Below are 25,400 nucleotides of genomic sequence, written 5' to 3'. Positions count from 1 at the left end.
CACCAAATGGACATGTGGGATGAATCCAAGAGGATTTAGGAAGTGCTCCAACTATCCTTCCAGGTCATCCATCACACAAGGTCCGCACTACACTCCCTCCTCTGTCCTCTGCACGGACAAGGTCCCGAAAGTTTATCGCAGTTTTATTTTTACCGCAGTTGCTGAAGTCAACAAGCATCCGAAAACCCACAAAATATCACAAAAAATTAACTCTTAACGACTGTTTCTGACAGACATTCCGAGGGACGGCCGGCGTCTGGCAGGAGGAGAAATGTCACGGGAAAGGAAGAAGCAGCACATCTGAATTCTCTTTTCCCTCCCACACCTCTGCGAGCCGCCGCTCTGCTCCCTGCACTGACCCACCTCCTGCCTGCACGCTGTCAGCACCTGCACGGCTTCCTGCCTTCAGGGAGAAACGTTGCTTTCTGCTGCTGGAACAGTGACACTTTCACTGCCTGGTTGCTAAATCTCCCAGCTTCCCTGAAGGCGTCACAACAACAGAAATGAACTTATTATAATGAATTATAACTTGTTCTGTTGGCTGTTACATGGGATTCTGTCCAGATCCAGGATGACAAAAAGGAAGTGTTTACAACATGGGACACTGAATCCATAAAACTTCATTTAACATTTAAGATGATTGTGGCTTTAAAAGTTAGTGTTCAGTCAAGTGATGCGGTTTGTCACCGTGACGACTTGGCCATCTTAAAAATCTATCCAAATGAAAACGCATTGAGCGTCATAAATATTTATTTTTGCACACACACCCACACACGCACACCCACACACACACACGCTGCCTCTCATCCCATTCACAACAACAACCTAAAAGGACGATTGTGTCTCTAACAGAGTCCGACGGCACTGCAGGCCACTGATCATCGCCATCACCTTGATCACATGGTCTGTTTCCATTTGTCAACCACATAAAGCAGTCGTGTGGCCGGATCAAAACCTGATGGCACTGAGAAAGACGTACTACCCAATAAGTTGAGTCTCCGCCAGCGCCATTTATCCTCTCCAGACGTAATAAATACCACTGCGACCACATTAAACATGATGGCAGAGATATGGTGGCTGCGGTGGCGGCGGCGGGCGGAGGAAGCCCACGCCCACTCTGTCATTGTCGACGGTTGTTTTCCCGTCACGCTCCCCTGCGCCGGCGGCCTCTCCCTGGTGTACCAGTCTGAGTTATGTCGCAGCCACGCAGAGTGTTAATGTCACCGCCGATAAACAAAGTTGCATATATAAAGACGGCTTTTCTTTTCCTTTTCCTTTTTTTCCCCTCCAGTAGATGAAAACAAAATGGAGAAACTAATCGACTGTCGCAGGCGAACAAATGAACGCGAGCGGCGAATTTGCAAGCGCTCCCATAAAACACTGAGCAGCCAAAGGAGGAAAATAAAGACGAGGAGGCACTTTCACTCTGTCAAACAACTCCAGATAGTCTCCAGCAGGGGGGGGGGGGGAAACACCGAAATAAATATCCAAAATGGGAAATGAAGAATGGAATGGTGCAAATGTGCGACGCCAGCCCTCGAGCGTGATGTTTCAAAGTGACGCGTGAATCAGTCTCACGCCGTCAAAATACATTTTTTGCTCTTTTTTCCGTCATTTTTCGCAGCAGCAGACATGCAAACAGTCTCATATCAGTGCAGACACGCTGAGCTGCGCTTTCTGTCTCCCCCCCCCCCCTTTTCACTCACGATTCCAGGGAAAAAAAAGAACATCACATCCTTGCTGATAAAAGTACTGACTGGTCCACGACGCCACAGTTTCTGTGTGGACCGTCAGCACCGCGCTGGTTCTAATCCCTTTTTAAGCAGTGACATTTACAAGGAGGCTCCTCTGCCAGCAGCTTCACCTGCTGTCAGCGCTGGGAAAAAAAAAAAAAAAAAAAAAGAGTCTCAGTGGGTGAGATTCTGCAGGGTTTTTCCTTCATTGAAATAAACAACCAAGACAAGCCGGAGACTCTGTGCTGGCAGCAGCAAACAATTATTATTAATATTATCATTGTGATGCTGTTGCTCTATTTCTACGTCTTTTTCCACAAACAAACGCAAACAGCATCTCTCATCCCACGGAGCCCCTTTTCCCACTGGCTGCGACTCCTCCAGTGGCCTCCGAGAGCACCGACACCATCCAGGAAACACATCCAACCGACATTAGGCCTCGCAGAGGTTGAAGGATTGGCCCTGATGGAGCCGCTCCACCGGAGGCAAATGAAGAAATAAAGCCGGGAGACCGGAGTCGCTCCGCCTATTAGAGGCCGGATCAGTCGATGGCACGGCGGCAGGGGCCATAAGTCGGCAGGGTTTTTATGGACCCGCAGCGGGGGAATGATGATTGGAGGCTGTGGCCACCATTCACAGCACCAATTTCCTCCAGCAGGGCTCCTTGTTTTCGTTTGTGTCTCTTCCAAATGCGGAGCGCCTGAGCATTTGATAGCCCAGCAGACAGAAAAAAAGCAAAATCAATAGGCTTGTGATGGCGAAGCGAGTTGGACTAACAGAACTGCGACGCTTTGTTGTTTGCAAGCGAAACCAGTCGGCCGGAACCGCCCAGTCTGTCTGAGAGAAAAGCCAGTCGGGAAAGTCTGAAAGCAGCAGGTTGTCTTCACGTGCACGCCGTGTGGATGCTGGTGGTTCCTCGGGCGGAGGTGAGCAGACCTGCGGACCATCAGCTGGAATCAGCCGCTGCTTCCGGGGGCCAATCGATGCAGCATCAAGACAAATGCTTTGTCATTAGAGAGGGTGCAAACACGCAGCCACCGCCACGCTGAGGCCTTGTGTCTGAAGAGGGACCAGGCACAGCCACAGACACGACAAACATTCAGAAGCAGCACACACACACACACACACACACACTCATACGCACACGCACACACATGATTAATAAACGTTAGCTCAAGCGTGACGATGTTGTCGATGCTGACACCGATTTTTTAATCTGTCTTTGCTGACCCTGGGCTTCGTGTGTGTGCGTGTGTGTGCATGTGTGTGAGACACAGCAGATTGGCTGACTAATGAGGCGATGCCACAAAGCAGTGGTGTCGCACTGTGACGTGTCGTGATTCATTATTTGGGTGTCATCAGAAAAGACGAGGGCACACACACACACACACACACACACACACACACACACACACACACACACACACACACACACACTCTCTCTCCCTCGATCTCTATTGTTTTGTTTGTTCTGGACTTTTCCCAATCGATTGTGTTTTTAATGGAAAGCTTCAAACATTCCGCTGCAAACTATTGATCTTATGTTAATAAAAACCATTTACAGAGCAAATTATCCCCTCGGATGCAGATGACTTTGTCAGCTCATCTTTCTTTCTTCTCCTCTCTCCTCATCAATTCTGCTGTTGTGTTTTAAACTCTTCCACGCGGGGCCAGAGCAGGCTGCTGAACGCTGTCTGCCTGTTAGATATTTATGTATTCAAAAAGATCACATTTCTTTTAAATGAACTGAGGAGTCCCACAACCCTGAGGTCAGGAAGAAGAGGCTGCTGAAAATGGATGAATGGTTGGATTGATGTACTGAGTTATAAAAATTACTTGTTGACATTTGTTTAAAGTCATTTCATCCATCATGGCATTTAATCAGCGAGTAACTCTGATGAAAGATTTTTGTATTCTGCAAGTGTGATCAAACTGAACTGAAGTGGCTTTAATAGGGTTGAAGGCACCTCCACGGTTAAAAGCATTACTGCTGTTGTTGATCATCTTGCACCACCGCTAACTGCTAACTACCAGGATATTCTGTCTCATTTCAATTTGTAATGAAGCTTTTCACATGTTTTGAAAAGACTTTCAGTTCGTCCGCTTGACAAACCTGTGGCTTCTTGTTGTTGTGTGGGCGAGAGCTGACGGCATGTACGCACCCCTGTGTGTCTGTGTGTGTGTGTGCGTGCCCCTGTGTGTGTGTGTGTGTGTGTGTTCCATCGTCTTTGCAGAACAGTGGGAATCATGCACCGCAGTGGCTGCTGAACACTGCGAGTCTCTCCAGAGAGGCTGCAGCTCTCAAAGTGCTCTGCTTAGCGACGGCTGCTAGGCAATCAAGAGTCTCCGCCCCCGCCCCCTCCCCCTCCCCCGAACCCTCTTCCTCCTCACACACCCACTCATGGCCCCCTCCCCCACCCCTCACCGCCTCCTCACCCCCTCCCCAGATGAAGTGGACAGCCTGATCCTCTGGGTGTTTTGCATTATCACGGGACTCTCGACCGTGTCTGATAAACACCTGCTCGTCCTCGAGAGCCGCCACACACACACACACATGTGCACACACACACAAACAGGTGTTTTTCATAACGCCGGGTGTGTTATCAGTTCACGGTCACACCACATTGCGGGAAAGTCGCCTGGTTTCTCCTCCGCTGTGTGACTTCCCAGAACCCCTTTTTTTAATAGGATAGGATTAATAGGATAGTGAGGTTTTACAACGGAACGTGACGGGCAGGTCACCTACAAGCAGGCGGCTGATAGGTGGATTCGACAAGAGACTACAGCAACTTAGACAATGAAAAAAACATCCAGCCAAAGTGAAATAAGTCGAAGCTACGAACAAATCAGACACTTTTCGTGTGAATTCTCAAAGCCTGTAATCTAAGACAAACACCCTGAAACTATTGCGCTTTGGAGATTTCAAAACTGTCCAGTGCAGATAAAGGGAGTGTATTGCTGGGAAATTCAACACTTGGCTCGTCTGTTTATCGAGCCTGAAGCGCAGTTCCTCCTGGAAGGTTTCCTCTGTTCCTGTTCTGACCTCTGTGACCTCTGTCCACCTCCTTCACACTCAACATCGCCATCGAAACGACCCAAACCATCTTTGCGTTTCAGAAGTTTTTGGTTGCAGCCAAAGTTCTAAACATGTTTGAATGCCCAAGCTGAAGCTGAAGCACACTGGAACAAAGTGAAAGTGTTGAAGATGCATCACCATCCCTGTGCTGTGCAGGGCGGCCTGGCTGAATTCACAGCCGCCGCTTCATTGATATTTATCCTCTGTGGAAATAACGAAGCAACGCATGACGTGACAAGATTGCATATCGGCAAACAAACAGGCTGCAACACTCGGCCGTGCGCACGATTGATGTCACCTGACGGAGCCGGAGGGGCTGCAGAAAGGAAACCTGTCAAGCTGCCAGCTCCGGGAAGAGCATCTGAAGCGGCTCCCGAAGGCTCGGCGCCGACATCTGTGACATTCCCGGATTGATCCGGACGGCGTCGGGCTGGCCTGGAGACTCTGGGAGGGAGTTGGAGCAACGTTCTCTGAGAGAAGGTGGGAGGAGGAGGGAGCGAGGTCCAAATCGCATTTGCCCCGACAACAATCACACCCAAAACAATAAGTTTGTGAAGCATGTGATTGGGGACCAGGCCAAGAGAGAGAGAGAGAGAGAGAGAGAGAGAGAGAGAGAGAGAGAGAGAGAGAGAGAGAGAGAGAGAGAGGGGCCGGGGTCGTGAGAAAGTGGAAGACAGCGCGAGTCAAAGAAGAGCTGCCAGATAGCAAGGATTAGCCCAGTGAGCCACAACAGCAAGAGACAGAGGGTGAGAGAGGAGGAGGAGGAGGAGGAGGTGAGAGAGGAGGAGGTGAGGGCGGGAGGAGCAGACAGGGCCAGTTTGAAATGGGGGAGAGCGCCGGGGGGAAAGATCCAAAGATCCAAATGGGCTGATTAGCTCCCCTGCTCCTCATCTTCTGGCCAGCAATCTGCTGCTGGCTCCTCTTTGAACTTCATCCAAGTGTTGCACTGGTTCAGGGTGAGCCAGAAGGCCAGCACGAAAGCCCCACCCTGGGACGCTGGCCGCTGACATCACAAAGGGCAAAGGATATCCAGAACAGAAAGAGCAAACTCAAGAAGTCAGACGTGGATGTTTCACGTCTTTAAAGACGCACAAAAGACAAAAGCTTTTGCACAATCAGCAGCCTTGAAAACTTAGCTGGCCTTTGAGACCACTAGGCGGCGCTAGGTGCTGGTCTAGTCTAGCAGCTACGACAGTGCAGTGATTCCAGGTTCTATTCTTTCATCCAGCAGGGACTCTAGCTGGATTTTTTCCATGTGTGTGTGTGTGTGTGTGTGTGTGTGTTTGTTTGGCTGTATCACTGCACTGTGCGTGTACATGTTTGTGCTCACAGTTTACCTGGAGGCCGTGATTGATTAAGGCGGAGAGCAACCACAGTTGGACAATTGAGCGCAGGAGCAGGAAAGGAGATCCATCATCGTGAAGGCTCATGTCTGAGCCTGGCACGAGATAAATGGGGCTCAGGGCAAGTATGTGCGTGCATGTGTGTGTGTGTGTGTGTGTGTGTGTGTCTGCATGATTGTGTGTGCATTCACTGCATGCATGCATGCATCTCTCATGGCTCCCACTGAGTCACATTCCAGGTGGAGCGACGCTCTTTGCTCTTAGCTCGCCGTGTGAAATCCCAGCGCTGACATGGGAGCAGCGATGGGAGGAGGAGGAGGAGGAGGAGGAGGAGGAGGAGAAGGAGGCGGCATTGTGTTTCCTGCCGCTGTGCATAATGGATGAGGAGCGTCGGTGGTGTTCGATCAGCGGCTCTGTGACGGCTGAAGGTCGCCTGCCGGGGTTACCCAACAAGACGCTGCTGAGCTGCAGCCAGACTGAGAGGAAGAGCAGCAGCAGAGGCCACACACTCTGCTCCTGTATATACAGTTATTGCTGGCACGAGCTGTGTTCCTCACCTGTTGGGAGCACATTTGTATGGTGCACCGAGTGTGTGGCGGGAGAGAACACACCGTTCCCCGCCAGGAAAGTGATCTTTTCATCAGTTTATTTTAGCCCAGGTGACAAAAACGGTCGTTCCCCACTCGCGACTCTGACTGAAGAGAAGCGGGAACACCTGTCGATGCACAAATCCACGCTGAAAATGAGGATAAATATTGCCGTTCCGAGCCATAACTGCTGCCATCTGTTTTTGCCATGGCTACAGAGCCTGGCTTCCAGTCAGCGGCTCTTTTTATTTCAGAAATTCTAAATCGTACATTTCTCCCTGCACCTCCCAGTCTACCAGGACAAGCTGTCAGAGCTGAATCGTGTCCAGTGGAGGCGGAGAGAGAGAGAGAGGGAGAGAGAGAGAGAGAGGGAGAGAGAGAGAGAGAGGGAGAGAGAGCGGCCTGTCGGGAGTCTCTCAGTTACTGGGACAACATGATGAGGGTCTCTTTGCAAACTCCATGGCAACCAGTCAAACACAGCGGGGGGGTGGGGGGGGTGGGGGGGCACTCCTCCACACTCTCACACTAATCTCACGTCGGCGGGCCGTGACAACGAGCAGCTCGTCAGCTTTTAACCTCTCTGCATTCATTAACTCAACACACACACACACACACACACAGTGCAGACACAATAGTGAGGAAAGTCATTGGCGGGAGGGGCGGGGGGGTGGGGGGTGATGAAGTGACAGTTTGTGCAGACAGCGAGCGCGTGGCTCTTCCTCGCCACTGGCTCTATTAAAAACACGTCATCTGACACACACATGACTGCATGCTACTGCGGAGGGGAGGGAGAAAAAGCACCAGTGTCAGTTTCAACTGGATTCTCTCTCGACCGCATCAGAGCCGCAGACGTCACTGGCCAATTCCAGCTCCTTCCCACAATGCACTGCGCACATCCTGGGGGCGAGCCGCCGGCGGAACGAGCAAACGTAAAAGCAGGCGGCCCTGAAGCCGATACCTGAAGTCACTCTGAAATGAACCTGCCACTCCTATTCACAAATACCCCGGCGGCTAAAACTTTGACAGTTTGCCCGATTGAATGCAACAGGTGAGCGACAAGTTCTCCACCTTGTTCACCTCGCTGTCAAGGTTGTGGTCAGGTTGCGACTTGGTGGGGTGAACCAGTTAGTCTCACGTCAGAAAGTAGAAATAGACAGGAAAAAGATGAAAGTTTAAGAGGGACTAGATGGAGACATCAGGTGTGGCTGGGTGGAAGCAGAGCCCCCAGAAAGAAAAGAAAATGGCAGCAACAAATCAGAACGGAGCACCGTGACGCAGGAGGAGACCTGGCTGGCTCCTGAAACCACCGACTGATCTCTCGACAAATTCTCTCAATTTATGCGCTGTTGTTTTTGTTGCGTTCCGCCTCCTCTTCCTCCCTTCGCCTCCGACATTTTTGATTTAACGGTCACATAATCGGTTCGGCGCTTCGCACTCAGGACGTCGCTGACGGGATCCACTTCACCTCCTTCAGCCGGGATCTACGGCGCTATAAAAAAAAAAAAAAAACCCACCGCCGCCGTATTTCTCCCTCTTTGGACTTCTGGACCCCGCTCGCAGCGGCCGGCCTCGTGGAGCGTCGCCTCCAAACACGTCAGCAATGTGTTGTTAGCATGGACGAGGCTCGTTAACGCGGCCAGGGGGACAGAAATAACACCGCGCCCGTAAAACCCTGTCAGCCGGGTCGCAGCTTCTCCTCTCCTTTTTCTTCCTCTTCCTTTTACGAGGCGCTTGGAGCGCGGCGGCGCACCGCTGACGTGTGCGTCGGCCTTCCCCGGGATAAACAGTGGAAAGTGACGCCCGCTGCTTGGAGGGACTTCTGCACCTTCACTGCTCTTCTCCATCTCACTCGGGGTTTGTTTTTTTTTCACACCCGTGCAGCAGCAGCAGCAGCAGCAGCAGCAGCAGCAGCAGCAGTGAGAAACACACTTTAGATGTGACTCACACACTTTGCTTCACCTGCTGACGTTGGCACCTGTTCAGCTGTTCAGCGCACCAACTGTTGCTGCGTTTTAGCGCCATGACGCAGTTTCCTGCCCTGGCACCACTCGCACGTGTGTGTGTGTTCACTGCACTTTAGAGCTTCTCTGCGCTACGACTGCCTTTCAAACTTTTACCACCAAAAAAAATAATAATAAAATAAATAAAACCTCTCTCAGTGGCAACAGCAGAGGCAAAAACACACGGAAACCTGCTGCAAACCCTCCCGACTTCCACGCCGGCGCTCCAACTGGGAATCTGGTTCTGCAGGCGGGTGGATCATCAAACACACAACGGAACCACCGATTGTCCACCGTCTTTGCATTTCGGCAGCATCTCTCCTCAAGTCAAACACACTACACCGCCAGACCCGACCAGCACTCGTGCAAACAGGTAGCAGAACATTTCATTCTCTCCTACCGTCTTTGCGGTAGAGGTTGATCTCCACTCTCCTCTCCTCCGAGCCCAGCAGGGCCTGAGCCATCTGGGCGATGGCCAGCCGCTTGGTTTCGGGCCCATACATGAAGTTGCACGTGCACGGCTTCTGCATGATCTCGGCGCGCGAGTAGCCGCACATGTGGCAGAAGCCGTCGTTGCAGAAGATGATGGCGCAGTTCTCCACCCGGGCGTTGGCGATGACGAACTTGCGGCCTGCGGACGGGGAAACAGGGAGAGTTTGAGGCAGTGTTGATAAAAAAATGCTTTCAAAGAATCTTTTTCATTCACTTTTTTATGTAACAATACCAAACTTTGCCAGCCAAAAATAGTGTGGCTAAACACATTGGATGAAAATAAATATATTTCATATGATAAATTCTGCTCTACTGGAGTCTGGCATTAAATAAGACACATTAGAAAGGAGAGTTCTAACTGGTGCATATTGGACGTCCCAAAGTGTCCATGCAGCATCTCGGGCTGCTTGGCTCTGCTGATGTACACATCAGTCACTCAAACGGCCCAGAAAGCACATTTAAAAAGGCGCTAACAAGCTCTTTCTTCAGGCAGGACAAGCCCATTATCACAGCGCTCCTGAAGGCACCCGGCAATATTTCTCTCCCGTCCACAGTCATGACCATTAGGCTTTTCGTGTGACAGAAATGACTCCCACCACGAGATTATTGTTGCGGCGAAACGGTGAAAAAGCCACACTGGTCCTTAATGGGCCGCGGGTTCGAGGGAGAGAGGAAACCCAGTGTGACACTTGAGGTAATTTCCTGCTGGAGACGGTCCCACACACACAAAGACCTGCAGGTCGGGAATCTTCTTCAAGGACCCCGAGGCTGCGAGCCTCATTGCTGCACTGAACTCTGGGAGATTTTCTTCCCGCTGTAATTGCCTCTCGGTCCAGCGTGAGGACTGCAGGACTTCACATCTCCAGAAGCAGCGGCGGCGGCGGTGGCGGCAGCTCCTGAGAAGCCTCGGTTATTTAATGGAACGCCTCCAGGGGGCCAACGGCTGCATGATGAAGGTTTATTTTAATAAATCCAATAATGATCTCACCACTGATCTTAATTGCAGATTTGACTTGGGAGGCGCTCAGGGATAATTTTGTTAAAATTTTCAGAGAATGTGGCAGAGAAAGTGACACGCTGCTGCAGTCTTAGTTTGCTGTGTTTATTAACTCTATCGGTTGAATTCATTTGTGATACAATTCAACAGTCAAGCAGAAAAGAGCATTTTCCATGGTCTCTTCAAATTCCAGGGGTTAAACCTGACGAATACTGTTCAATCAGCCACTATCCCACTCCCTCCACACATTTAGCGAATCGCTGGAAATCCCGACAGAAACAAGACACGGTCCAACTTTAATGGCCTACTCAGCCTCACAGAGCAGAGAAGCTCTCTGGGTCTCTATTGGTTTAATACAGTCCTGGAGGAAACATCCTCTCCATTGTCCCATTGTTTTGGCACTGTTCACAACAGCAATTTTAATACCCGGTGGACTACAAACATGAAGATCCTCCCAGGAGGAAAAAAAAGCAACTTCTGGATCTCCAGGTACCTTGTCCACCTCATGATAGGTAATTGCACCACCACTTAATGTTTTCCTATTGGTCTGGTGACATTATGGTCTGGTCAGCCATTATCATCCTCTGTTCTTTCTGGTGATGCAGACTTGTAAATATCTAAATGTATCTTTGTGCACTTCCTGTTTACATTCTGTTTCTTTCGTCTTTATTCAGCTTCATGACATCCCAATTGTGTTTTGGCCAAAAGGCAAAAAATCCACCTTGTGAACCAGCCAAGTGTTCAACCTGAAATCCAGTCAGCAGCATTTCCCTTGAAAAGGTGACAGCAGATCACAGGCCACCGCTGTGAGGCCTCACACTGCTGCGAACTTCCATCCGACCAATCGCCTTCCGCTTTGCTGCTACCTGGAGATGGACTGTAAAGTTTTGTTCAAAGTTGTGTAGAGGCAGCAGAAAAACACCGCAGGCTCTCATTCATCTTCCCATCACAGAATTTGTTGCTCGCGCAGAAACACCCTCCCTGCAGCACCCTCTCCAAAACATTTTTGGTCGACGTCCCACCTGCCGTTTGGAGCGAGAACAGCCACATTCATCTCCTCCATCAGATGTCTCTTCCAGCAGATTTCACTGTTTTTTTTTTTGTTTTTGTTTTTTTTTTAAATTTGTGCTCAATATAAAGTGGTTTTTCCACAAAAAAACATCCAGAACCGTTTATTTCTCCTTTTATGTGATACACTTTTCTTCCTTTCTGCTGTTACCATGTAAATTACATCTTCTCTCGCACCAAATATGACATCCATCAATCCTTGAGCTCCTCTTTAAACCTCCGTTAAGCTCTCCAGCAACCTGCGTTCCCATCCGCAGAGCAAAGAATCTATTTTTTTTTGTTGCCATTTGTTGCTCTGCTTTCCTCAAAGTGCCCATCAATCAATGTCCCGCTGCCTCGTTCAGAAATAATTCCAGCCCCGATTCCCCCAAACATCAAGTAATAATCCATTCCAGCCGACTCATCCAGGGTGAAAACGCCGCTGGCCGATTTGCCCCGTTGTTCAACACCCCGTTATCACTTCCTGCCCCGCCTCCTTCCTCCTTCACTAACAGCGGATGGACCATCCGTCAAGGCTGCTGGCACCCCCCCCCCCCCCCCCCCGGATCCCACAGCCATGGAGGGCCCTGCTCAGATATTCATAGAACCAGTGCAGATCGGCGGCGCAGATGCACTTGATAGCTCGCCGCTGCAAATTAGTGGCGGCGGCGGCGGCGGCGGAGCGGCCCACAGAGGCTCATAAAGCCTGATGGGTTTGTCTGGCTACAATGAGCACTGGGTAATACAAAAGAGCAAAGAGTCGTGAGCGCATATGAGAGCCGGCGCGGCGCGTTTTTCATCCCTCGGCCGCCGTCTGAGTGCAGCGGAGGCGAGCAGACGTGCGTTTCCAAGCTGCTCGGGTCTTCACAGGAGCCTGTTAGCATCACGGCGGAGCTGACGGAGAGCCTTCTCCCCCGGCAAGCACGCAAACAAACATGACAAATAACACAATGTTGATGCAGCCAACACATGGCGCCTGCTTTGGCCATGTTTCCAGGAAAAGGGGGGCGGGGCCGGTGCAGGGAAGGAAGGAGGGTCAATGTGCTTCGCAGGGACACTGGAGGTAGCGCACCGCGTTGCCCCAGTGATGCCGACGCCGTCCGATTACATAAGAACTCATGTATCAAAGTCAGCCAGTGCGATGACATCACTGAGCTCTTTGTCTCCGTCTCACCCTCCAATTTTCCCTCTAATGAGCTTCTCCAGTCGGAGAGGAGGAGAGAGACGCTGATTAAAGGCAAGCTGCAGCTCCTCGGGAGGAAAACACCATCTCTAATACACACACACGCACACACGCACACACGCACACACACAGACATGCATACATCCAAACACACACCCACACAAATATAAGATCTCAGACGCACATTCACAGAGACCTTCCAACGCAGACTGAATAATTCACTAAGACCAGACCTTGGGGGCTTCGCCAGTCTGCCAGTGTGTGTGTGTGTACGTGAGGATGGATGAGTGTGTGTGTGTGTGTGTGTGTGTGTTTGGAATCTCCTCCAGTTTGCTGCGTAGGCGGATGAGGAGGGAAGCCCGTGTGCTGCGAGCACGAGTCAACACTCTGCGGTGCCTGCTGGGGGACAGAGAGACGGACAGACGGAGGGGAGGAAGGAGTGTGAGAACAGAGAGCGGAGAGGAAAACAGAGAGATGAATGGCTAGATTACCCAGAGGACAGGAGAGGAGAGGAGAGGCTGCAACACGGAGGAGTGGTGGGGATGAAAAGAAACAAAAGGATGAGAGAGTGAGAGAGGCAGATGCGTGTGATTGGTCGGATCACAACGAGAGGCTAAGGGGATTTTTTTATTTGTGTGTTTCGTGAGCGTGCGTGTACGCATGTGTGTTTGCAGCTCCTAACCGTGCTATTGCCATGGAAACTAAAGATTTGACACATGCTAAGTTGGGGGAAGACAGAGAGGCGACGGTGGATTCTAGACGACATGTGAAGGAGGAGGGGCGGGGCTTCATGTCCTCGGACGCCTCGTGCTGCAGCCAGCAGAAGCAGCAAAATCGTGTGCCGCTGCTGCAGCTCGATGGTACATCTCCAGATCAATAGCAGCTGATAGACGGCGGATTAGCAGGAAGTGAGGCGCTTCTAGTTTTGTTTCATTTTGTCAGATTGAGTCGAAGTTGCTGTTCTGCAGTTTCACATATTCACCAAGTGAGCGGATATAAAGACAGATGGTTGTTTTCACGCAGCCTCCTCTCAGGTCTGATGCTGTGCTCCCCATCACTGCCTACCAATAACTGCTCTATTTGTTTTTCCACTTCTTCTACAGCCGTCTCTCCAATCCAGTTTTCCCTTCAGCCACTCAGAAATCTATTTGCATCTGCAGGACGCATAGATTGTTTTTGAACAGCTTGATTCTCAGAGGAGGAGCTAATATGAAGCGCAGCCACGGCCTGATAAGAAGCCCCCCAGAGCTCCTCAGTGACTCCAACCTCTCTCCGATTCCATCCAATCAATTGGCAGCACGGAGAGACTGCCCGTGCAGCCGGGGTATTTTCCCCGTAATGGAAAGAAGCAATGTAGGGCGAGGCGTTAAAAAAACGGCCAGAAGGCCCTCAGTAGGAAACACAAAACCCCGGCAGTCACTGCTGTTGGGTCGGCTGCGTCATCATCCTGCAGCAGGTCACCTCTAATTCACTCCGCCTTATTATTATGACTCAAGGTCCTGGTCCAAGGTCCCCTCTCGATCCTCCAACGACTCTAAACCACATATGGTTTAGCCTTTATTAGCAAATGGATTGGCCTCAGTAGTCAAGGACTCGCTGGCGTCACAAGATTTCATTCTATGCAGCCCTTTATGGGAAACAATGCTGATTGCCGTCCTGCTTGTTAGTATAGTATATAGTATTGTCGCCACCCTGGAGTTGAATGAGATGGCTCGGAACACCTCCAGTCAGTCAGAAGAGTCCATCTGAGGAAGGATTCTCCTCGTTTTTATTCTGTGAATAAATTATACCATCGCTGCGAGATAAAGTTTTTTCCTCTCCGTTCTACATTTTGCTGACTGAAGCTCAGCAGTGTAGTCCATTAAGTCTTTTGTGCGACTCGTGAGGGTTTTCCCAGCTCGGCACGAGCAGAGCTGCACACTGAAAAACTCTGGTGAGAGAGAGAGAGAGAGAGAGAGGAAGTGATGAGTCATCCTTCCAAAGTCAGAATCTTTTAGAAGCCAGAGTTCTAAAGATTGGCTGGAAAAACGCATTTGACGAGGAACTTTAAGATTTATCAGCAGAGTGGCCAAGAATAAAAACACACACACACACACACACACACACACACACAGACAGAAAAGATCCCACTGTCAAATCCGGCTGTCAGCTGATCCTGAGTCCTGAGTCAGGTGGCACCCATTCTCACCTGACTCAGGACCCGGCTGATTATCTCTCCGTCAGACAACAAGCTGCCCCCCTGCAGCCTCCCGAGCTCACCGTCACTGCCGGACAAATAATTGAAAGTCTCCTCCGAAGCGTTTGCACAGTTTAATACCCGAGACGGGAAAGTGCAGCCGCAGCAGCACCACACAACACGTTTTTGTTCCCATTTCCGTCCCATTAGAGATGCTGCCCGGACGCTCCGCTGGCAAAACCCCAGCGCGTGCCGCTGGAGAAGTGCTGGTGTCATCAGTGGGAGGCGGCCCAAAAAAATAGTCGGGGTTCTGTTGGTGTTTTGACCACCCAAGCGATTGTGAGACAGCGAGTTTTGCTTTTTTTCCAAAGACAGCATGTGGATAAATTATTTATTGGCACCATCGAGGTTTCATTTAGCTGTAAAGTGTTGACAAAAAGTCCCGCGAGCCCATATTGCGAGAGAAACTTGGCGACGACGGCGGTAAAACTCATGTCCACAGTAGGAGTAGGAGTAGGAGAAGAAGAAGAAGAAGAAGAAGAAGAAGAAGATTCCCTGCAGCTCACTTCAGCGGGAGTCCAGCTCCTGCGTTTGTTCTAATAAAGGAATTTATTAAGTTAATGGAATCAACTCAGGTGGGTGCAGTTGTCTGGCTGACTTCAGATCAGGTGTCAGTGCTCGGTTCTCTCTCTCTCCCACAGTCTCACGTCATTAGAACCAACTCATAATGAACCAGCCATGGAGCTTGCATTGGAAGCAATGGGCTCCTCACTCACTCACTGCGTCTCCACTGCAAATCTCTTCAACGACACGTCTGAGGGTCTCCTCCTGGTCTCTGAACCTGGATCCCCTCCGTCCCACTCAGTTTGGGGGTGTGAGAGGTGGAGTGGGGTGGGTGGGGTGTAGGGGGGTGCCCCAGCAGTAGTTAAGAACCATAATCCCATAATCATCAGCAGCCTTTAATGGGCTGTTTCGCTCCGAGTGTCTCAGGGTACGCTGTGTTACTGCCTCTCCCTGCTGCCCTTAACGAGGTTATGCAGATTTATGCAAATGAGGTCCAACACACAGGACATCAGGGAGTCGGTGGAGGGGGCGGGGGGGGGGGGGTCTTAAGTTTGACGAGTTGGTCTTTTTCCCCAGCACGACTCTCGCAGCAGAGGAATCGTTCCGAGGCAGGTTGATGGAGGGGGTGGGAGTGGAGGAGGAGGGTCTGATCAAGTTATAGCAGGAGTGGTGGAGGTGGGACGGACACGTGAAGAATGGGAGGACACGAGCGGAGGGGCGGCTGTGTGGAGATAGCGCGCTGACGGATGGAGGTGCAGGCGAGAGGCCGAGTGAGGAGGGACGACCACTCTGGTTCACCGACGAGGAGACGGCAGGGAGATAAGACGGAACGCCCACACACACACACACACACACACACACACACACACACACACACACACACACACACACACACACACACACCAAACCTGTGACTGACTCTGATAACGTTCAGTTTCATCGGCTGAATTCATTACTGCGACATGACGAAGTTGCTTGGTTTTCACTGCAGTACACGATGGGCCGTCCTGACGTTTACAACAACAATCTGCATCCACATTGGGACTACAACAAAAAAGAAAAAGAGAAAACACGCACTCAGATGTGTTGATTGTGCAACTTCTGGCACTTTGTCAACACGAACCAAGCAGGAACTGCGTCCAGCTCAACGACTGGAGCTGCATCCTGGAAACCAAACCACCTCCTGCTGCAGTCGAGCATGAAAGAGCGGCTGGTCTTCTGAGTGAGTGAGTGAGCGAGTGGAAACGCAGACTGGAAAGCGCCGATTCCAGATTGTTGGAGCAGTTTGTAGATGCAGGCAAAACACCAGAGTGAACACTGAGCCTGTTTTTGGTGCCTGATTGTGAATTGGATCCAAGACATAAATGCATGGACCATGCGGGGGGGGGGGGGGGGAAATATGATAATATCCTTTGTTCTTCAAACGTGGCTTCGCTTCTGCTGTGTTTTCAGGCTCCCGCGGCACATCAAAGTGTGGAATAAACAACCTGCGTGCTGCAGAGTCCTCCACGTTCACCTGACAGGTGCACACTGATGTCTTGTCTTACTGCCGTGGCGAGGAATACAGAAATATATAAACCAATCGCAGAGGAGAAGCGGTGTTTGATGCTTCGGTCTTTGGGGCACACACTCATGTAGAGGCACAAGCCAATTAGGCACCGATGATGTAGCGGGAGCCCAGACGTTGTTGTTGTTGTTGTTGGTGGTGGAGGTGGAGGATGAGGAAGAGGAGGGCGGTCGTACAAACCCACAATATTCAATCTGACAGCCGTTTCTGTAAAGGAAGGCTGGTCGCAGCCTTTCTGCTGCCGTTTGGCAGAGTACCGAGCTCACACACACACACACGCACACACACACGCACACAAAAGAAAGAGGCTGTTGAAAAAGAAAAAGGGAGACGGCTGCTGCAATTCTCTGCGAGAGACTGAACAAAAACACCCCACAACAGCGCTGAATTGATCCATGATGAAATCAGCGGGCAATCCAAACAGCAGCCATAAAGCAGAGCAGCAGCAAAGCCACAGCGAGCCTCCTCTCTATCTGATCTTTATCAGTCGGGTTCCAGCCGCAGCCTGGTGCCTGTCCAGACGGCGGGCCTCTCGGGTGAATCCGGGAGGAAAAACACCACTCCACACGGGGAAAAAAAGGTCTCACAGTGCGCTCACACGGGTCCAAACAAACGGAGCCGGAGGAGCCGGAGGAGGAAGAGCTCCGGTCGATGCGCCTGCTGGAGCCCCTTCACCAGGAAAAGGTCAGCACACTTTCTCTCTTCTTTCAATCAACAACTTCTTTCAAAATAAATGAAAGAAATAAGTAAATACAGAAACACGGCAGTTGTCCTCGTCCACTTGCATTTCTCTCCGTGGACTCTGAGGCCATGTTGACTGACTCACGGCGGACGTGTCTGAGTGATTCAGCAGCGGAGGGGAGACTAAGTGTTGCCACACCGACAGCATCAGTGGTTTGCATTCGATCGGTTCTCACAGCATCAATGTGTTAACAAGGTTTCCCCGTACAAACAACACCACAGTTTCACCATATGGCCATATTCAAATAGTTTGGAGATCTTTCAATGATGACGCAGTGCAACACAGAACTGAGCATCTGCAACAACAAAAAAAAATCACTTCAAAATTGCAGCAAATTAAAACAAAGTTTAGTTTTGTTTCCTCCAGAAAGAGAGAAGAGTTTGATCGTTTGTCTCAATAACAAGCTGCTGGTTTGAGGATCAGATTTGCATGTGAAGCACTTTGTCTTCTTCTTCTGCTTCTTCTTCTGCTTCTTCTTCTTCTTCCAGCTCCTCAATCTGATCCAGTTACTAGATTACATGATTTGTTTTTGCTTGTTTGCTCGTGGCGATTTGTATCTTTTGGCAGGGATTAGCCTTGTGTGTACAAAGAGTACACACACACACACACACACACACACACACACACACACACACACACACACACACACACACACACACACACACACACACACGCACACGCACACACACACTGTCTCTTCCATCCCCACAGCAGGTGCCATGTTGCCGTACTGGCTTCCTGCCCGACGGAGATCAGAAGGCAGTGGGCATCTGCCGGGCATGGACAGAAGGAGGAGGAGGGAGAGAAAGAGAGCGAGAGAGAGAAAGGAAGAAAGGAGGGGAGGAGGAAGAAAAAACAGGTTGTCAGAGGAGACAAAGAGCAGACAGAAAGAGAGGAGGAGGGAGAGAGCGAGAGCAGCGAGAGCGGAGAGTGTTTACAAGCTCCAACAGTTTATAAGTGTGTGTGTGTTTGTGCATGTGTGTGTGTGCCTGACTTGGTTACGTGTGTGTGTGTGTGTGTGTGTGTGTGTGGGTGTTTGTGCTAAAGTGAGGAAGAAGAGAAGATCTTGTTTCTTTGTGTCTCTGTGTGTGTGTGATTGATTTCACACCAATAAAAGTGCAACCACGAGACTCACAGACTGACTCCTGACCCCAACACCCCACCACCGCCACCGCCGAGTTTACACCCTCACGGTGAAAACAGATGGAGCTCAGAAATGAAGCGAGCCACCGGAGCGCAACCTCAATCTCTTCCTCCTTCCTGCCGCTGCGCTCTGCCAACCGCAGAGGAAATCTTCGATCGTCGCTTTTTCAAATCTGCCGAATCGGGAGGGAACGAGGGACGCCGGGTGCATTTGTTATTTTGCGCGACAGTCACGGCAGGAGGAGGAGCGTCAAATCCAGCGTGCGTGCCCGGGCATGGAATCCTCCCGCTGCTCCGTCACCACCCGGTTCCTCCATGCGGGCCAAATGTGCAAAAAAAAAACAACACCTTGGGAAACATGTACAAAGTCTAAGTCGAAGCTCCGGAGCCCAAATCTGCATCCCTGAGCTGGGGAATATGGAGGCTGTGCACCTCCAGTCGTGCTGAGCAAAGCAGGAGGATGCAGAGAACAGTCAGGTGGAAAACCTGCTGCTGCTGCTGCTGCTGCTGCTGCTGCTGCTGCTGCTGGGGAAACAGCAGAGTTAAAGCTGCATCGGCGAGAGGATGAAATTCCAGGGCCTGACAAAATGACATTATTCCTCTATACATATCTATATATATATATTTATAGATATATATATACACACACATTATGTAGAGCACATATAATCAAGCCTAGATGTTAATATCTCAGGGAAGCAGCTCCTGGTGCTGCTGCAGTTTTGTCCTGGAATCAAGACTAACGTGGTTTAAATTGACGGCAATTTGGCACAAAGAAAGAGGCCAACAAAAGCATTTATGGACCGTCTCAGTTCCCCGGTCAAAGGTCAATAGCACAAAATAAAAAAAGGAGCTCCATCTATCTCGCTCCCCCCCCCCCCCCGGTGGCCGGTTGTGTTAATGCTCTTTCTCTGTTGGCTGGAGTCACTTGCGGTCGTGTTATTGCAGCTCAAGTCAAGTGTTTATGTTCCTGATAAGTCTTGTTTTCCTCCAGTCAAGTCGATGCCCAACTGGAGCGCGACATGCTAGCGCATGTTTGGCCTCATTTGTTCATTTGTTTTCAGTTGGCACGCCGATAAGAATCACAGCGGCGTAATCTATCTTCATTTATATCTTTGATCCGCACGGGGATAGGAACGATTTGCCAGTGCATCAGCCTCCGACTCTCAGCCTCGTCTGCGCCGCTCCGGTTCCATCACGGCCTCGTCCTTCGGCTGAAAGCAAAACTCCCAGGCACTCTGGCCTGTTTCTCACAGAGGCTCTCAAACAGCACAAGGTGCTGCAGCCTTTTTATGGAAAAAGTTGTTTCCTCATTCCCCCCTGTTTATGCACCGCCCCGTCTGATGCCACAGCTTCCGTCATTCTTTACCATAGAAGTGCCTTCATTTCCAAGGGCTGAACTGCCATCCAGGTTCGGCCCGAAGCTCGACGATCACGTCGAGGCTGCGGCTGAGAACACTGGCAGAACTTCCTGTGATCCCTCCGACACGCCAGCGACTCTTTCTGATCGATGCCCGGAGCACAAACGTGACTGTACCTTTTCCTGTGTGTGCGCGACGGCAGGTGGGTGTATGTGTGGGTGGGTTGGGGCGGGAGAGGAACGAGGGGTTGGGGGGGGGGGGGTCTGTTACCATGGCGACGGCGTGTTTGTACTTCAGCTGCAGGATGGCAACATCCTCCCCGGAGGACTGTGGCTCTCGGGCCTGTAATTGGTGCACAGCCTGGCAGTCTCCTCTCCTCTCCTCTCCTCTCCTCTCCTCTCCCCGCCCCTCCCCTCCCACCACCACACTGACCTCACACCAGCCCGCAAATGTGCCACAAGCTCACAATCTGTCGGCCGCAAGGCCTCGTTATCTACGGGGAGCGTCGCAGCGATTGAACGCGGAGGAGGAGGAGGAGGACAGGAAGGGGAGGACGTGCACGTGAAACACACTCACGACAGCCAGTTCATTTAGAACGCTGCAAGCGGGGGTCAGAGTCTGACCTTGCAGGGCAACTTCTCATCAAGCACCAAGAGGGAAACAGAAGCCCTGTCGCCCTCAACAACCTGGACAACAATCACTTTCAATGACAGGAGCAGAAGCTCTCCTGCAAAACCCCCTAGTCATCCAATCTCACCGTATGCCAGGCCAGTGGTGAAAAGCATCCCCTTGAGATGGAGAGCACAAACAGGAAGCTGTTGCTGGTCCCAAATAAATGCACCTCCAGCAGAACACATGAGCACAACACCGCCAGTGTCCTTCTTCTTCAGTGTTCTACATTTTCAGTTTTGGTCGAGCACCTCGGCCTTTTTTCCTCTTTGAGTGTGCGCGTTCTTCCGGTTTGCTTGTTCTACTTTTTTTGTTACCCCGGTGGAGCAACACAAATTACTGCGTGATATTTCATTAAAACGCAGTCACGGCCTGACGTTGCCGTCGAGTGCGAGGCGACGCTCCCACAGCCAGACCCGCCAGCTGCTCTGGGGAGGAGCCCCGAGGCTTCACTTCTGCAGGTTCGGAGGAAAGGGACCTCCACACTTGTTGGTCAGTCAGAATCGCTTCCTCTTCACATGCAACAAGAAACGAAAAGCGATGAATCATCGGTGCAAACACTAAAATCCCCATCGATCAAAAGGATCCATAGCTGGGCGTCATCTCAGCTTCGGCTCCTTTAAATCTGGCTGTTTACACGCTGGCCAGATGGATTTTCCCGACTCCCCTCGCCGGCAAATGATCCCCGCTTATCGATTTTCCTTCGGCCGACGCGTCAGTGAGCTCCGTGCCAAACAGCTTTGACCTCGCGTGCTTTGCCTCTCGCGCTCAAACGCACGCAAAGCTCTGCAATAAACAGAGGCATCGTTGTCACGTCGTGTCAAATCAATGTCCGGCGGCGGCGGCGGCGGCGGCGGTGGCGCCACTGTCACTTTGCCGCACGCACGGCCCGTCAGCCCCTTTTTTTTTTTTTGCGCCGCGCGCACATCGGATCGATGCGATGTCCGCGGCCGGTGAAAGTTGACGCGACCTAATGTGCGTGGAACAGTTGGATCACGACGGGCGAGAGCCAAGCAAGACTCTCTGTGAAATGACGCAACGCAGCGCAGTGTTTGCACAAGGCGAGAAGTTTGGAACAGCGCAGAAAGAAGAGTCCAGTGAGTCCACTCAGATCTTCAGGAAATGTGTTTTCCCGCCAGCCGACCTGTGAAGCGGGCCAGTAAAAGTGATGAAACCGAGCTGAAACAGTTTGTCTCTAAATGCACTCCCGTCCAAGGCCGCCTGCAGACGACCTCCACCTGTCCGCCCGACGGCCGCGTTCAAATTCACCACGGCTCCGCTTCAAGGCCAAGCGGCGGACGCCCATAACTGGTGCCGTTACTCTCCAAAAGCTATTCAATACCCCCCCACACACACACGCACCCCCCCCACTGCGCCTCCTACACACAACTCTCTGACTTTATCATCACTGCTGAATGAAACCCACCACAGGAGGATTCCTCTCCCATCGTCATTGGGTCTAAAACTCGCTTCGCTTCCATGACAGCGGAGACGTGAGCCCCGCGTGCGTGGGAGCCCATGACGCTCATGCACGCACTCGGCTCCAGTTTCCCTGACGTAGCTCTCGCAGGTAGGCCAAGGTGGAACCACACCATCATCTCAAGCCACTATTGGGGGAAAATAATACCTAATATCTCAGCGGCGGGTCATCGGAGGAGTTTGCTAAGCCGAGCACAGGTCGGGGAGAGAGGAGGGAAAGAAATCTTCTCAGGTTCAATTTCCACTGAATCGGAGAAGACGTGCAAGGAACGGGTGGTGTCAGCTGACGATGACAACCCCCACCCCCCACCTCCTGCACTTGCTTCCGCTCTCCCTCCTCCTCCTCCTCCTCCTCCTCCTCCTCCACATACATCATCATGACTCGGACAAGGTTTTGTTTGGCAAGAGTTGCAAATCTCTTGCCTCAGCAAAAGCACCTCAGCTCCACAAACTTCACCGGCCGGACGTGTGAGATGAACCCAGTAGATGTGTGAAAACAAAACTCTTCGGTCAGCAGTTGCTGCCCCAGCAGCAGGATCTGGAGCTGCAGCTTCTGCCTCAAACACACCCAGTTTCACACGTCGTCTGAGGAGCTGCTGATGCTGCTGCTGCTGCTGCTTGGTGTTACCAACACAGCAAGACATCGCTTACAGATCCCAGAGCAGAGCAATCAGTCCGACACCCCCCCTGCCCTCTCCCTCCCCTTGCCAGCACGCACCAACAAATGGCTGAAAGCAGGCGACGCATCACACATCTGCTCTCATCCGCCTGCCGAGGAGGAGCGCTTCACATCCTGAAACCAATCAAATATCTAGAGTGGAGGGGAACAAACACTCCTGCACATCTCACCCGTATCACACACACACACACACACACACACACACACACACACACACACACACACACACACACACACACACACACACACACACACACAGCATCATCTAGGGCAATTTCTTTCTTATTTTTCATTTTTTTTTCCACCCACACACACAGCAGGAAGTGCACCGCCGCGGCTGCTGGGGCAACGTTTTGGAGTCTAGTCACACGTTCAGGGACGGAAAGAAATCCTGAATGATTTGCATCCGAGATAACCCTGCCTGCAGGGACGTGAGGATGACTGAAGCCTGAGAATTCTTTTCCTTTTTTGATATAAAAGCAGCTTCAGATTTCACGGCCCCGGGGGCTCGATGAAAGATTAAGCAGCTGGGATGCGTCGCCGTGTCGCTTCAGCCACCGAAAGGTGGGGAGAGAAAAATATTTGAACACCTTTGTTTAGCAGGAAAAGAAGAATCTGCAGAAAGATGAACGTGGACACCGGACGGGAGCAGCTCCATGCCCTTCCTCTGCAGGAAAAGCAGCATCGCCCTGGTTTGTTGTGAGACACTTCTGGCTGCTGCTGCTGCTGACTGACTGACTGACAGATGTCTGATGCTGCTGCAGGACTCGCATCCACAACTGGCAGAGCTCAGCAGAACATTCTGTCCAAGTTGTACACACAGTCGCAAAGAAGCATGACATCAGAAAAATGTGTGTTTCAGAACTAAACACCTGTTAAGTTTGAATTCTGTTGTTTTGGGGAGATTTTATGATTTTTCACACGTTTTTTTGTGTCTGTAAATTAAATTTGAAAACTATTTTTGAAGTGAAAGTGAGGATAAATAAATACATTAAAAAAAAAAAAAAAAAAACGGTTCTTACTCTGACTGTCGAATTTCCTGATGATGGTGTCCAGGAAGGTGTTCTGTGGGGCCACGTGGCCCCTCCGCACCGGCATCTTGGCTGCAGCAGCGGCCCCCGGGACTTGGAGCGACTTCTGGGGAGTTTTCACGCAGTCAGAGCGCTGCTTTTATTTATATCTCCCGGCACACAAAACACAAACACACACACGCGGCCCTCACAGCGCTTCCGGCTCTGACACGCAGAGCCGTGCGTGGCTTTGGGTGCCTCTAAATCCTCGGGATGAAACTTTTAGTCCTCGCCCCCCGGCTGTCAAGTTGCTCCAAACTGTGCGTCGTGCACCAAAGTGATGAGGAGGAGTTGCGTTTTTTCCCCCCTCAAACCTTCCTCTCGGTCTCTTCCAGGTTGCGGGGACGCTCGTCCGCTGCGCTCGGTTCCGATCCGGCCCGCCAGGAGCTCCTCTCGCTCCTCTTCCTGCTCTTCACGCTCGCTGGAGCTCGGCGAGGCTCTGCTTCGGCACTGCAGCCCACTCCGTCCGGGCGAGCCTCCCTGGGAGAGTCGCTGGAGCCATAGTTGGTGCGCGTTCTGTCCTCCTGCTGCTGCTCCTGCTGCTCTTTCAGCTGCGTCTCTCTGCTGTTGCGTTTTCGGTGCGCGCTCGGGAAGGGAAGGAGTGGTGCGGAGCGCGCAGAAACGCAGCTCGGATCTTCATGGATGGTTGTGTTTACTGTGTGCGCTCTGCTTTTGGATGTGTTCTCTTCTTCTTCTTCTTCTTCTCCTTCTTCTTCTTCTTCTTCTCTTCCTCCTCCTCCTCCTCTCTGCTGTGCGCTCTGCTGGATGACTTCGGCTCCAACCGGCGTCTAGCTGCGCCTCTTTTTTTTTTTCTTTTTCTTTTTAACCCTTTGCTCCTCGGCTGCTTTACATCACACCTGAGTCCGCCACACCCCGATAATTCACGCTCCGTCCACTCATCGACGCCCCGAAAAGCGCTTTAGACCAATAGCAGTGCGGCTGTGAGCCAGTGACGCGGTCACGTCGAGAAGTTTCCGCCTCCAGGATGGCGTGTGATGCGCCAATGGCGGAGAAGCGACGCGCTTTTTTGTGGCGACCCTGCCTTGTTTTCACGCAGTTGCCACGCGACAGGTGCTGGGTGTGATCACCTGAGAGCACGTGGTGCGAGACGGGCCTGGTGTATCCGTGCACAACAACAATAACAGACGGCTCTTTTGATCGATTGATTTCTTTATTTTTCTCTCAACGCAGTGAACTTGTCCTCCGCTCGCTCGCCGCAGCCGCGCGACTCTCCGGCGGGCGGATCACGAGACGGTCGCCCTCCTCCTTGTCGTGTCAGTGCGCGCGCAGACGGCCGCCTGACACGCGGCCCCGCCTCGCCGTGCGTGCGTGCGTGCGTGCGGGGCTGGATGGGAATTCTCCGCTCAGCGCTGCGCTGCTACGTCACTGGTCCGGGGTTCCCCCTGTTTCCGTCACGCGCAGCCATGGTGCGTTCACGCACCGTTGGATTCCGTTTGTTCAGGCTTGACACGTAAACACGGAAGAGTGAGCC

At 51.6% G+C, this 25,400-nt stretch overlaps 1 protein-coding gene across 7 annotated transcripts in view; it reads right to left on the bottom strand.

Annotated features, from left to right (window-relative positions):
• Positions 1-25,115, bottom strand: part of kcnh2b (potassium voltage-gated channel, subfamily H (eag-related), member 2b) — a 139,126-nt gene extending 114,011 nt beyond the window's left edge. For 2 of the 7 annotated variants that reach the window (XM_076047724.1, XM_076047725.1), the window contains exons 1-2: positions 23,861-25,113; positions 9,140-9,370 (exon numbers count right to left, since the gene is read on the bottom strand). In XM_076047724.1, the coding sequence (XP_075903839.1) occupies positions 9,140-9,370; positions 23,861-23,936 (307 nt within the window). In that variant the 5' untranslated portion in view covers positions 23,937-25,113. Of the gene's footprint in view, positions 1-9,139; positions 9,371-23,860 lie in introns of all 7 variants that reach the window. The other 5 variants (XM_076047728.1, XM_076047727.1, XM_076047730.1 and 2 more) reach the window with 5 other exon arrangements.
• Positions 25,116-25,400: the final 285 nt, after the last annotated feature.

The sequence above is a fragment of the Nelusetta ayraudi genome, unplaced genomic scaffold (assembly GCF_046127955.1).
Source record: "Nelusetta ayraudi isolate G7.1 ecotype Tasmania unplaced genomic scaffold, CSIRO-AGI_Nayr_v1 ptg000094l, whole genome shotgun sequence".
In the NCBI taxonomy this organism is placed as follows: Eukaryota; Metazoa; Chordata; class Actinopteri; order Tetraodontiformes; family Monacanthidae; genus Nelusetta; species Nelusetta ayraudi.
Note: the sequence above shows the minus strand (reverse complement) of the source record. Positions and strands in the feature narration are given on the sequence as shown.